This window comes from Adiantum capillus-veneris, chromosome 13, assembly GCF_014529385.1.
Source record: "Adiantum capillus-veneris isolate H3 chromosome 13, ASM1452938v2, whole genome shotgun sequence".
NCBI classification, from domain to species: domain Eukaryota; kingdom Viridiplantae; phylum Streptophyta; class Polypodiopsida; order Polypodiales; family Pteridaceae; genus Adiantum; species Adiantum capillus-veneris.
Genome location: NC_140943.1, coordinates 50,437,641 through 50,452,448, shown reverse-complemented (window position 1 = coordinate 50,452,448; position 14,808 = coordinate 50,437,641). Strand labels below are relative to the sequence as shown.

At 44.8% G+C, this 14,808-nt stretch overlaps 1 protein-coding gene across 2 annotated transcripts in view; it reads right to left on the bottom strand.

Annotated features, from left to right (window-relative positions):
* KEU (Sec1/munc18-like (SM) proteins superfamily) overlaps window positions 1-14,808 on the bottom strand; it is a 115,479-nt gene that overhangs the window by 38,795 nt on the left and 61,876 nt on the right. For both annotated transcript variants that reach the window (XM_086526753.1, XM_086526754.1), the window contains exons 5-8: window positions 1,512-1,562; window positions 1,321-1,417; window positions 1,208-1,240; window positions 984-1,112 (exon numbers count right to left, since the gene is read on the bottom strand). In XM_086526753.1, coding sequence (XP_086382879.1) covers window positions 984-1,112; window positions 1,208-1,240; window positions 1,321-1,417; window positions 1,512-1,562 — 310 coding nt within the window. The remainder of the gene's footprint in view (window positions 1-983; window positions 1,113-1,207; window positions 1,241-1,320; window positions 1,418-1,511; window positions 1,563-14,808) is intronic.

The following is a 14,808-nucleotide window of genomic DNA, read 5'->3' as shown; positions in this document are numbered from 1 at the left end:
CAAGTTAATGAGGCCTTCTTACAACGCCAATGTATCATGGCTTGGGAGAAATCCGGAGGTTCTCGCTTCAGCCATTACACCACACACATTGCCCCAAACTACAAATCCCTCTTCTTCTCCGAACGCGGTAACCGAACCCATCCCTACATCCTTGAGCCCATCCCAGTGAGTGCAATCCGCACCATTGCCTCCATTCGTCTTAGCTCCCATTCTCTACGCTGTGAGACAGGACGTTGGGGCACTGGCGAGGAGTCTCATCGACTTTGCACCTTATGCCCTCGTCAAGTGCGAGAGAGTGAGTACCACACACTACTTGAGTGCTCAGCTTTTGACCACATTAGGTCCTCTTTTCCCCACATATTCGGCCATGAGCTCTCCCTACATACCTTTTCCTCCCAACCACGATGTGGACTCTATTGCGACGCTCATTTCAGCCATTTTTGAGCATCGAAAGTCACTTATGACCTCCATTCACACCACGTGACATGTTCATTTGGTCCCATAGGTCATATTTGACCTCCAAGTACGATAATAGAACTCTCTCTCTCTCTCTCTCTCTCTCTCTCTCTCTCTCTCTCTCTCTCACACACACACACACGTGTGCGCCATTGTGGCTGTAGCTCTCGTGTTCGTGGGTGTATTTGTATTTTGGCTGGTTACACATTCAAGATGCGCCCGCTATTTTGCTCTAACACTACCAATCGAGAGGCAGCACGTAAGACATGGGACGCCTCACAGATTACACAATGCCAAGAGCTTGAGTACGCCGGCATCCATGTGGCTATGTGCACCACAAGGATGTGTGCGCTCGTGTGTCTGCACAGTTCTGTGAGCGTGCATGGATGTGTGCCTGTGAGAGGACCATGTAGTCTCAAGAATGACGACTTTAATTCCAATATGCATAACCATAAATCATTAATAGGATAAGGCATTGCCAATTGTTGACACTGTGAATATGTTGCCAACTCAAGAACTTGCCAAACCTTGAGTGATGCAAAGACGGTACCAAGTCGAGTTGCGATCGTATTCAGACAAGCATTGTAGTCACGACTACCTTCGCTATGCTCTCCAAATAGCTGCTCCAAAGCTCTACTATTATCAGTTGAGAAAGCCTGGAAAAACATTTTTTTAGTTTTGTGCATTGCTATTCAACCCTCGAAGATTAAAAGTATCTGCTATCTCGTTAATTGATACCGATATGGCTTACCTGAGAATCAATTGTGAGGTACTCCAAATTCATCTGGATCGTTAAAAAAGAAAATTAAACAATCAAACACAAAGAAGGATAAAAACTTATATTACAATCACACAAAGATGTACTTCTCTGAGAGTGGCAATTCTGGAAAAAAGAGGTGGATCACTTTTTATCGCTTGAACCAAATCTCTAGTTACAGGAGAACTAAAGAACACATGAGCCCTGCACTAAGAGCATGTCATAAATTAGAAGAAATACAAAGATATGCATGCGTGGGGACAAATTTTGAGAGCATGATCAACTCTAACAGACTTACTTTTTATAGAGAGGAGTTTTGCCCGAAAAATCCATCCTAAGCTTCTGTACGCTGCACATAACCACATGAGAGTCATCATTGCACAAAAAAGACACTTTCAACAACCCTTTCTCCTGATCAAACACACTGCCACATTTCATTGTAGGTAATTGATAACACCCTAATAAACTTGTCAAGCTTCAAGAACAGAGTTTTAAAATAAATTTCATGTAAATGTTCCTTTTTCCATACGCAATAACTAAACAGCATACTAAAAGCAAACACAAATTTGTTGTGATGAAAGGACAAAGCAAAACATCTCGAGGGCAAAGAGCATTGTACATAGTAATTAGTACAAGTCTCAAGAGTAGAAGAATTATATGATAAAAAATAATCATGGAAGATGTTTGCTGTGGCTCTTTAAAGCACAAGGGTCTAGAAAATCTTTAAAACCTACAAGTGCATAAACAACTATCAAACGTTCATTTGAGAACTTTATATAACAAATCCAATCTCGAGACTAAACATTTCACTCACAAGCATGGACATAGCACCACATTAATTTTTAGATTTTTAGAATCGGATCAAATTTAGAGAACAGATAACACATTTGAATCGGAATTACTTAAATGAGAACAACAAAGGAATAAGAAGGTTGACCATGAACCTAGCATGACAGTCTATCGCAAGCATTGATGTGCAACATAAGACCGCATCAATTAATCATTAGGTTATTTGGCAAAAGTAGCAAGAAGAAGTCATCAGTTTCGACAGTCCAACCATAAGTGTGCCTATGTCACCAGGTGCTGACATATCAGCATGCTGTCATGGCAGAGCAATGGCATGGCACTGATGTGTCAAAGCAATAATGTGGTGCAGATGTAGCATAGTGATGATGTGGGGAAATGTTTGACCTGACAGCCTAGAGGCACAATAGGTGTCTCCCAAGAATGCTCTTGGCGAGAGCTTTACCAAAACCTACAAGGTGCAGCCATCTGTGTTCTTATGTCACCAGAATCTGAAATCGCTTTTTAGCCCTTCTTTTGTCAGTAAAAAGCATCAAATTGCCTGTTTTTATGCATATTTGATTTCAATCTGGTCCCTAAAAACTATCGAAATCTGTAAACATGAAAAGGACTAGAGAGTTCAAAACGAGTTTTCAAATGCTTTTTTTTCTCAAAAGTCATTTTAGAGTTGTCTTCAAAAGGCTTCTAAAGTGCTGGAAATGTTACAAGTTGTGACTTGGCAATACCCTATATACAAGGGCCTAAGGGGGGTTAGGGCTTTTTAATAAAAACCTAACCCTACCTAACTGAAGAGCTTGGCAGAGGGGCCTAAAACCCTACAAGACAGAAGACAAATTTACGTGAAGTTGCTGACGTGGAACTGATGATGTGGCAGTCAGCCCGCAAAACGCAGAAGGTTGCTGGTGTGGCAAGGCAGATTTGTGCTAATCTTTTGGGGTCACAGCTTTTGAGGATCAATGCTTTTAGAAGAGAATCTTTTGGAGTTCTGCTTTTGGGCATCCCTTGTATTGTTTTTAAGAACCCTTGGGGCCACTCTCTGGGAGCATCTAGATATAGATCCGTGGAGGGTTGGGACTCTTGGGAGTTGTACCCTTGTAATCGGCAATCAATAAAGAAATACCGGAAGGGAGGCCAACCTTCGGGGCCAATGAACTCCGTTGTTCTCTCTCTCTCTCTCTCTCTCGTTTTTTCGAAAAAGTGGGGCTTGATACCCTTTTGTATTACGTAATCAAGCTTACAAGCCCGTAGGCATAAACACATATCGCATCTGATAGTGAAAAAAACCCTAAGATATTCAATTATTACAAACCATAGGGAAAAAACTACCAGTGATGCAAAATCACAAAAGATGGTTCATACAACAAAGCTAAGGAGCACGGGAGGGAGGGAAGAAAGTAGTAGAGAGCTGAAGCAGAAACAGGCCACCCTCACGTTGAGAGGAGGCCGAAAACTCCACCAAAGAATCTCCGAAAGCCAACTCCAAATCTCCAAGGCCGTATAAAACGGTGCATCCCAATAGAAGAGACATCACCACCGCAAGAAGACTCTGCACCAAAAATCTACGAGAGAGATAGCCTCTAGCTATCCCTTGCAATGATCAATAGGGCTATGACATTCTTCAACCTGTAAGCAAAAGCAATATATGGTGCAAATCTGAAGGAGAGGCCGGAACCACCCAACACACCCACCAAACCAGTTCCAAACCTAAATTACCCATCAAACACGAGAAAAAACAAAAAAGAGCAAGTAATAAACAGGCGAAACAAGCAAACATACACGCACTATCTCTCGAAGAGTGGTTGTATACTGAGTACTAAGAGACCTCTAGAGATGCTCAATGGAGCCTAACATCTAGAGGAAGTACAAGTTGTAGAAGAACAGTGGGGGTAGCGTATGTACATCAAGGTGGACTATGAAGAATGGTGAACAAACCACCATGGAGGTGTGAGAGTGCCTCCATCCATACTGAAGAGAACTGTAGTGCGTGACCATAATCTAAGAAACCGATGTCTGCACCTTTGTGCTTCCCTAGAGAGGCTTGCTAAAGAATCCCATTGGCTGCACAAAGTATGCAAAAGGGTCAGACCAAACCGCCGTCAAGGTAGTGCGTACCTGGGAGGGACGATCACCTACAATCTAAGCACAATGAACCTTCCAGATAATCCACAGTACTATATTGCATACAGTAGCAAATAGAATGTCGTGGGGCTGTATGTCAAAATCATGTGCCAAGGCAGGCAGCATATACAGTGTGCCCCGTCGATATCCCAATGCCGTAAGCAAAAACACTAAATCTGTAGGAGATCCCTCATACACAGTATGTGAGCCCAGAGATCACAAAATCCATGTGACGGCCCCCACGTCACAAAACCCTCATGAATACCAAGTCGACACAAAAGACAACAGACAGCACGCCACACGTAGTGAGCATGTGGGCATATCCAAAAACAGTATCGAAGGGTCTCCTCTTGGTATGTCTGACAACACTGACAAGTAGGGGCGTGTCCAGCCCAAGCAACCCAAGTCCCAACCGATAGGCCTACATGTGCCAGCATCCATAGGAAGTATGAAATGCGACAGCTGACAGGAAGACTCTAAATGCATGCCCAATACTGATACATGAACGCATGAGAGAGCTTCTGCTCCAGCCAGTGCTATAGTTGAAGTGGCTAATGACGGGATGGCTAGTGGTGGAGAGGATACCGTGGCGAGTGCGCGCGTTGTACTCAAAAAAGAATACCATCTCCCCTGTAGTATGTCCCGGTCACATCCACTCTCCAGGATCCCATACAAGTTGTGCCGGTGGCAGGCCCTCCCAGACCCACAAGCGCCACATGACTGCCTCCTCAGATGAGCACAGAGGGTTCACACACAAGCGCTTGCCAAGCGCACCGACCACTCTGACAAGCTCATAATTTAAGTCGGGTTACTCATCCAAATGAAAGGAACCCTGAAATGTCAAACGCATGTGTCCTCCACAATAACTGCTATCTGCAAGAAAGAAGACGAGAGTGCCTCTGCGCACCAAGCGTGGACGTCTGTAAAGCCCACCAGTCCTCATACATGGGCAGAATAGAGTCACCCTAGAGAACTGATCTCCCGTCCTAAGAAGTACATTCTCAAGCTCTAGCATACGGGTGGCAACTCCCCTACATATTCCCAACTCAGATCTAATGAAATCCGCATACAGTAAGACTACCACCAACCATACCCTCAAGATTTGCATTCCAAATCAAGGGTTGTCTCTCAATCTCCACAAGATAGTGCGGTCTTTGACGAATCAATCCCTGGAGCATAGTGGAGCATAGTCATCCATACTGTCACCAGGAGGTGCATTTTTCCTGTTGCCTTCTTTAAATATGTACTACATATTTTTATTTGTTTTATTTTTAGTTGTTTTCGAAGAAACCCTTGAAAAGGTGGAAGTGGACATTGCATGGCCAGTGTGAAACGGCTGCGGCATAACAGGTTTCTCACATCGGGAGTCTAGGTCGGTCGGGTCTGGGACTAGTCGGGCCAATTAGCACTCAACTCTGATAAGTATAGAAGCCTGTGTGCGCCAAATGCAATTCGAGCCACTCGGCAAATCACTTACAACTTTATAAGTTGATGAGAACTAGGGGAATTAAACCAAAGGAGCAAACTGGACACTTGGCAACTCCACAGTGTTTTGCCAGATCCATCCCAAGAGGGGGCGCCCATTTTTTAGAGTGGAGGCTAATTTTCAACACAAGTGCATTTATTGAGTGTGTGTGAGTAGTGGGTGCAGGTTCACAGCTTTAATGGAAAGCTTGCCTTCTCCTTTGTCTCATGTAGCACAATGATTTTCTCTCGTGCATCTCTCTCTCCCCTTTGCACATATGGTAATAGCCACAAATTTCAATTGTGTCAATTCCTTATCATCATGAGTTTGATGACATGAAGGAACAATATACCACAGATGAAGATTTTGCAAGGATCTTTGAAAAATTGCAAGAGGGGCAACATCATGAGCACTACCTCCTCAGAGATGGTTTTATGATGATGCATGGCAGACTTATCATGAGCTTGATGACATGAAGGAACAATATACCACAGATGAAGATTTTGCCGCAAGGATCTTTGAACAATTGCGAGAGGGGCAACATCATGAGCACTACCTCCTCAGAGATGGTTTTATGATGATGCATGGCAGACTTTGTGTCACTAGGCCACTGCGACATAAAGTCATGGTAGAAAGTCATGTCCCACCGTATACAGGGCATCGTGGTATTGATGCCACACTTAAAGCAGTAGAGACATTCTTCTATTGGCTTACCTTGAGGAGAGATGTGGATGCCTTCGTGCAAGCATGCGTGATTTTCCAAAAGGTCAAGTTTGACAGGCAGAAGGCACCAGGGTTGTTACACCACTGCCGATTTTGGATAAGCCATGGGAAAGCATTGCTATGGACTTTCTCTTTGATCTTCCAAGAACGCCAACACGGAGTGATGGTATATGGACCATTATTTGCAGGTTCAGCAAGCATGCCCATTTTATCCCCGTCTGGAAGAAGATAAAAACTGATCAGATGGCACGCTTGTTCATGTACAATGTGTTTAAGTACCAATATATGCCACAATCAATTGTCAGTGATCGTGATCCTCGCATGACAAATTTTGTTTTGGAGAGGATTGTTTGAGAACATGGGCACAACGCTCAAGTTCTGGTCTTCGTTTCATCCACAAACTGATGGACAGTCAGAAGAGGCTAATTCTACTGTCTTGGATCTGCTGAAATCCTATGTTTCAGATAATAACGGCAAGTGGGAACAATATTTGCATATGCTTGAGTATGCGTACAGCAATATGGTGCATTCGTCAACTGGCAAGGCACCTTTTGAGATTGTTGAAGGCGACAAAAAGGTTCATTTTACATACAAAAGACAAGATCTTTGAGGCGGATCGATATGTTGAAAATATGGATGAAATGTACAAGAAAAATAAAGTTGCCTTGGAGAAGACTCAGGCAAAGCAGAAAAAGGCTGTTGATCGTTACCGTCGTGATTTGCTGTTATCACCTGGTGATTGGGTTTTGTTAAGGTTCAGTGATTGGGTTTTGTTAAGGTTCGAGAAGGCAAGGTTAGAGAAGATTAAGGGCAAGGAACGACTGTTTCCTAAGCTTAGTATGCGTTACTATGGGCCTTTTCAAGTGCTTGACAAGATCAACGATGTGGCTTACAGGCTGAAATTGCCTGATGCGTGGAAGATTCATAAAGCGTTTCACGTGAGTCTTCTAAGATCCTTCGTGGGTGATGTGCCAGAAGATATGCAAGATGAGGATCAAACAGAAGTTGAGGAACTTGATGAGATCTTGGTACCTAAGCAAGTTTTGGCACATAAAGACAGAAAAGTTAAAGGACAGGTTGCAAGACGTTATTTGGTGAAGTTCAAGAATTATCCACCTATGGATGCAAAGTGGATGGAAGAGTATGAACTGTCAGAGTCACCAAATGTATTGCAGCTTTACCTTGAAGCCTTTGGGTTACAGCCTACCTATGCTCCAAACCAACATGTGCAAAGGAGGGGTAATGATAGAGCTAGCACATCAAATGTACATATGAATTCAGTGTGATCGATGGAAATGACAAAATTATGAAGGTCTCATTAAGTCATTTTTATCTATGTGTTACGACCTTTCTTGCGAATACATGCAATGATAAAAGAGTACTAACAACACAAGATCATCAGTGGCATGTATTTATGATATGCAATCGAGGAGGTTTGCGATTTCAAGAGGGAGGTATGTCACGAGGACGTGGCAACTGTTAACTATGTCACGAGGACGTGGCAACTACTAACCTTAGTTGTTTCTTTCCAATGATTTTTGTTTTATTTTTGAGACCCCCTTTTTGAAGTTGCAAATGGTCGGACATTGTATGGCCAGTGTGAACATGAGTTTCACCCGCAGACGGGAAGTTGGTCGGCATTGGAACTCGTATAGTAAAAGGATGACAAGGCTCAGTTCAAGATCATGTAGGTCCCCTCGTACCACTTAGCAAGTTGGTGGATACTAGGAAGTGAACTCAATAAAGGCACAATGCCAAGGTGGGGTCATCAAAGGAAAGTACCCGACAATTGGGCCACATTGCATTTTTGGATGCAGTCCCAGTGGGGATAGATGGTCAGAAGACCAGTGGGAGCCCAACGGAAGCATCTCCTAAAATTTAGGGAGCTGCTATTTTGGGCCACGAAATCTGTTCGTATCACCTCCGGCATGACAAGGGGAACATTTTAGAACTCTACTGCCAAGTCAACTGGGCAACCAGCCGGGAGATTTTTAAGCGGCAACCCCGAAACGGGAGATTGCTTGTAAATGTGCCAAGTGGCACTTTTCTCATGCTGAAGAAGGTAGCGCTGAATTTCTAGCTGGGAGAGCTCATTTGAGAGATTTTGTCACAGGTTAAAGAGCTATTGACTGCAAGCTTTCCCTCTCATGTACAGTGTGGTGCAAGAAGTCATGTCCTGCACACCTCACACTGCTCTCTATCTTCCCTACATGCAGTAATGTGATGCCCCACAAGAGAGCTCTTCATTTGACTCATGTACAATTGTGAGGTCTCATGCGTTTTTGCTGAAGCAAGAGCCTCTCTGAGCAGGAACAGGAGTAGCTAACTACTACTCCAAAAGCAGGCACCGGTGAGGGTGATAACCTCACTGTACAGGTGCGTTTGCAACGCTGGTTATGCGCTGAATTTGGACTGTTTTTCAGCCATACGAATGCCTGAACCATTGGGAACAGTGCCCCACTGTTAAAGGACAGTTCAGGAACTGTTTAGGGCTGAAAACAGGGCAAAAACCAGTAAATACAGCGTGCTGAATTTACTGTTTTTGGGCAGAAATCAGAGGGTTTATGTTAGGGGAAGTGAGTTCCAACAGGGAAATTGGTTTTGGGCAAGTTTTGGGGCTGTTATGCTGCCGAAATTTTGCCAGAACAGGTGGTATCTAGCTAGATACGAGTAGAGAATTCCCACGACTCTTCTTGTAAGCTACCCTCTTAAAGAATAAAGAAATACCGAAAGGGGCGCCAATTTTGGGGCCTACAAGTTGTCGGCATCTGCTCGAAGCACTCTAGCTTTCGAGCCGTGTGTGTTTTTTAAGTGTTAATCCCCGTTGCAGGTTACCTCTGCAAGCTCTCTCTGTGTGAGTCTAAAGTAAAGAATTTCAGGTGAAAGGCAAAGCCTACCGCCCCACAGGCCAGTTTCACCGCTCCTTTCCCTTTCGTTTCCTTAGGCCTGCCTTCTCAAGCCGTAAGAGCACCCAATCATCTTCCTTCAACCACAAGTCGTGTCGATGTTTACTAGCTGCCCTCTTATGCCATGCTTGAGACTTCTCAAGAGCCTCGCAAACCTTGGCAAAAGCGGTGTTCAAATCTCTCATATACTGATCCGCTTCAAAAATTGTATCCTGGGTGTGAAGAATTCTCTGATCTACCAACTGATTCCCTTTTCCTTTCTTTCCTTTTGCCCTAGGACTTGTGGGTAGCCTTGCTAGCTTCCCATGTCCATTGGCACATTAGTTTCAATCATCGGAACCGTGAGGCGCACTATCATCTGATCCCCTTTTCTCCGGAATCCTTTGATGAACTTGCATTTGGTTCCCTTAGTTCGTCAGAACCTTCCAATGTGCTACCATCTGATTTTTTCCACCAGAATCTTGTGATGAGCTGTCATCCGATTCCCTTGATTCATTCTTTTAACTAGCAAACTCTGGCCTTGTTGAGGTGGATACTATGTTGCCCATAGGATAAGTCAATGAGCCGGCATGCGTTCCAAGAGCACATCCCATCGCTCATATATCAAAGCTACTTCTTGCGACTCTGATTCCTACATCTTTCAAACCACATGTGGAGATCTTTAGCACGGTACAGAGTGGGAAGACAGTTTTTGGGTATTCTCTCAAAGAGGGGCTTTTGCTACGAAAGACTATGTTGTGTGCGTGGCTTGTAGTATGAGGCAGAAGGTGTTGACGGAGTGTCATAATCCTCCTTTTGTTGGGTACTTGAAGATGATTGATTTTCAGCCTTCTATCGTGATAGATTCTTACTTTTCTCACGAGAAAACCTGCAAAGGAGCTTGTCAAAGTGTGTATGTCACGAACTGATGACGTGGCATGCCCTAACTGACAAAACCGATCGAGGGGCCTAAAACGTAATGGAAGAAGCAAAAGAAGTTTTTACCAACTTGCAGATTATGGTCAAGAGGCCCAAAGGGGTTAGGGTTTTTAACCTTGACCCCTCCCAACTTGCAAAACTGGCCAAGTGGCCTAGAGCCCTTACGAATAAAGGACCCACATCTGCGTAGAGTTGATAACGTGGCACTACTCTACAAGTGTCCAGTGTTTTTCGTTGACTATTGACGTGGCACTGTACGCACGCCCCCGTTTTACCCTGCAACCCATGGGGCACAAGATCTTTGGATTACTGCTTTTGGAAACACTGCTTTTCATGTATGCTTTTGGCAAAGGGGCCTTTCAAAAGGTTGCCACGCCTCATCTCTCAACAGATTGGCTTGAAAGCACTGCGAGAGAGAGGACCCTCGAACATTGTACTCTCGCCAAGTAATAATAAAGAAATACTGCAAGGGGCGCCGTTCTTTGGGACCAGTGCATCTTGGCTTGGAACTCCAAATGCCGTGACGACTCTCTCTCTCTCTCTCTCTCTCTCTCTCTCTCTCTCTCTCTCTCTCTCTCTCTCTCTCTCTCTCTCTCTCTCTCTCTCTCTCTCTCTCTCTCTCTCTCTCTGGCGTTGACCTGCTGCCCATCTAACACCAACTGCTCCTCTGTAGAGTTCTGTTGCTGGCCGTGTCACAAGACGAGAACCACATGCCAATAGAAAAGAACAAACTGAACAGACTGTTAGCACTTCAATAACAATTGAACTGAGAGAGAGAGAGAGAGAGAGAGAGAGAGAAAGACGGAATGGCGGAATTCCACCCCAGAGAGTATTGGCCCCAAACCTTGGCACCCCTTTCGGTATTTCTTTATATTGCATCAACACAGTACAAGCCGGTACTCCAGACTCTGCCCCTTCTCCAGGAAGCATGCCAGAGAATGAGCCCATGGCCTCATATTTAAAGGCCCTAGGCCCCAAAAGCAGTTTTACATGAAAAGCCTTCAAACTCAAAAGCATCTGGTCCAAAGGCAATGCCCAAAAGCTGCCAACATAATTTACGGAAATCCGTACAGCCTACCACATCATTATGTCAGTGCAAAACGCGGAAATTCATACGGCCTACCACGTCAGCACTATCAACGTGATTTTCGAAGCGTTCGTACTGTTGCCACGTCATCAGTTGCACGTGTGTGTGTGGGTGGGTCTTGCATTATTTTGAATTCCTTTATGTCACTGGGGCCCAATCCAATGGGGTTCCCATAGTTGGTAGGACTTCTTCTTCTGACTTGTTCTTCTTAGGGTTTAGGCCCCTCGACCAGGATCTGCAAGTTGGCGGGTGGGTCTTGCATTATTTTTAATTCCTTTGTCATTGGGGCCCAATCGGATGGGATCCCCATAGTTGGTAGGACTTCTTCTTCTTACTTGTTCTTCTTAGGCTTTAGGCCCCTCGGCCAGGATCTGCAAGTTGGCTCCATTCTCCAGACTCTGCACCTTCTCCAGGAAGCATGCCAAAGAATGAGCCCATGGCCTCATATTTAAAAGGCCCTAGGCCTCAAAAGCAATTTTACATGAAAAGCCTTCAAACTCAAAAGCATCTGGTCCAAAAGCTGCCAACGTAATTTACGAAAATCCGCTCAGTCTACCACATCATTATGTCAGCGCAAAAAGCGGAAATTCGTACGGCCTGCCACGTCAGCACTGTCAGTGTGATTTCCTAAGCGTCGGTACTGCTGCCACGTCGTCAGTTGCACGGGTGTGTGTGGGTGAATCTTGCATTATTTTTAATTCCTTTGTCACTGGGGCCCAATCGGATGGGGTCCCCGTAGTTGGTAGGACTTCTTCTTCTGACTTGTGGTTTAGGCCCCTCGCCCAAGATCTACAAGTTGGCTCCATTTTTCGGGGCTTTGACACGTCAGCAGTTTGTGGCATCCCCCCTTCTTGAAAGAAAGTAATCGTTCACGATTACAATATATCTGCAGAACAACTCAAGTTAGCTCAAAAATTCTCCGAGGGACATTTCGAGGGACAATCCGAGGTACAATCAGTTTGCTCTTTTTTTTTTTGTTAAGGAGTTGGCTTCTCCTCTCAGCTCTTTTGATCAAGGAGTTGGCTTCTCCTTTCGTCCATATCGGAACTCTTGATATTCCGGCGTAGTAAAATTAGCCATCAAACCCAGACAGCACTTATCGTCCACGGGTGTCTTGATGCACTAAAATTACATATTCTCGCAATCTCATCCAATTAGGAATATTTAGTGGTTGGCACATCACAATGCAACACAAATGCTCACATATACATGTTACAAGACATAGAAACATAAAGTCGCCGATGAACACTCCTCCCTCATAACCTGACAAGGTCCGGGCCGAGACAACGACTCCCTCATCACTCCTCCCGCATAACCTAACAAGGTCCAGGCCGGGAGATATAGAGGCCATTTATAACCAAACGCCCCCAAGACCGCAACCTGCGTCGTTTGGAGGTGCTGAGAGTAACCAGTGCTTAGACTTCTTAATACTCCTCTCGCATAACCATCCAGGTCCGGGTCGGGAGTCACAACAACATTATTTTTCAAGCATACAACCAAACGCTCCCCAGACATCGGCCTGCGTCATTTGGAGGTTTTCTAGCATACAACAAAACACTCCCCAAGCATCGGCCTGCTTCGTTCCGAGGTTCAAACAATACCAAAACAGTATTTCTCATCTCTCCACCCAGGAGTAAAATCACCAATCATTGAAATCAATATTAAAACCAGAGTCAAACATTTCAAAAATCACCAAAACAGGTTCAAAACAGATACCATCCATTTCAAACAAATCTCAAACAGGATCACCAAACAAGTTCTCAAACAGAACTCAAACTTAAAAGAAACAATCTCGACATCAGTCAAGCTCGAAAAGTCGATTGACTTTCCATCCTGTAACCTGCACCAAAATTAGGGTTAGATTATTTCCATAAGGTCGTAGCCGACCACAGTATCGTCCATCAACTCTTGGACAAATAGTGTTTCTCTGGCGGCGATGGTAGTCACAAGACATAGCAGTCACACTGGGCCTCCAAGGTTTTTAGCTCGAAAAGAGACGTTGTAATCTCCTAGGGTTTCCATGGCAAGCATTTCAGGATACCCCACTTTGCCAGAAGTTGCACTCCGAAGGAAGATGTCAGAAACCATATAACTTCGGGCAAAAAATTTTCTTGAAAGCTTTCCAAGTCCTGACTCCTTGGAGTGTGCGCCTTAGTAGCTATAGACGTCAACATGTGCATGGCCCTGCTTTTGAGAAAAACAGTGACTTGAAACAAATCTTGGATCCTTCTCTTGCAAGTGATCTTTTTGGCTTATGCCCTGTAGGACATGAGCGGTGAAGATGGGAGCGCGCTCGATGCGCGATGTATGAAGCGTAGGAGTCGCTAATAAGTCCGGGGTCAGGACCTCGAAGATACTTCAAATAAAATCCAGTAGTGTCTGGCTTGCTCTGTCTGATCTTTTGTAGGACCCGTATGCTTTCAGAAATGCACACGCCTGATGCTCTCATACCACTGTCACAAGACGGGAACCACGTGCCAATAGAAAAGAACAAACTGAGCAGACTTTTAGCACTTCAATAACAACTGAACAAAGAGAGAGAGAGAGAGAGAGAGAGAGAGAGAGACGACATGCAACATGGAGTGGCGGAATTCCACCCTAGGGAGTATTGGCCCCAAACCTTGGCGCCCCTTTCGGTATTTCTTAATATTGCATCAACACAGTACAAGCCGGTACTCCAAACTCTGCACCTTCTCCAAGAAGCATGCCAAAGAATGAGCCCATGGCCTTATATTTAAAGGCCCTAGGCCCCAAAAGCAGTTTTACATGAAAAGCCTTCAAACTCAAAAGCATCTGATCCAAAAGCTGCCAGCGTAATTTACGGAAATCCGTACAACCTCCCACGTCATCATGTCAGCGCAAAACGCGGAAATCCATACGGCCTGCCACGTCAACACTGTCAGCGTGATTCCGGAGCGTGCGTATTGCTGCCACGTTATCAGTTGCGCGCGTGTGTATGGGTGGGTCCTGCTTTATTTTTAATTCCTTTATGCCACTGGGGCCCCATCGGACGGGTCCCCATAAGTTGGTAGGACTTCTTCTGTTACTTGTTCTTCTTAGGGTTTAGGCCCCTCAGCCAAGATTTGCAAGTTGGCTCCATTCTTCAGGGCTTTCATACATCAACAGTTTGTGGCATTCTCCCTAGTTCATGCAGGCATGTACAAGCACTTTCAAAAGAAAGAAGTACAGCACTTTTAATAGAAAGAAAGTCTCTCTCTCTCTCTCTCTCTCTCTCTCTCTCTCTCTCTCTCTCTCTCTCTCTCTCTCTCTCTCTCTAGGGTCCTCCAGACATCATGTTGGTATAGACACATGGTATCATGGTTTCGGACACATGGTTTTACAATGGACAGGTTGCCTCCTTTTCAATACTCTCTACAGGCACCCTTGAGGTCTCTGACGCAGGTAGAGATTAATAGACTCATTCGTCACGATCTGATCCAGCTGGACACGAGGAGGACATGGATAGAGCCGATACAGGAATTGGGCACAAAGATGGCTTTCTATAGAGAGCATCTTCTCCACCTCACGGGGGATGGGTTTGTGATTCGACCCGGCTATATGGACACGCATCTTT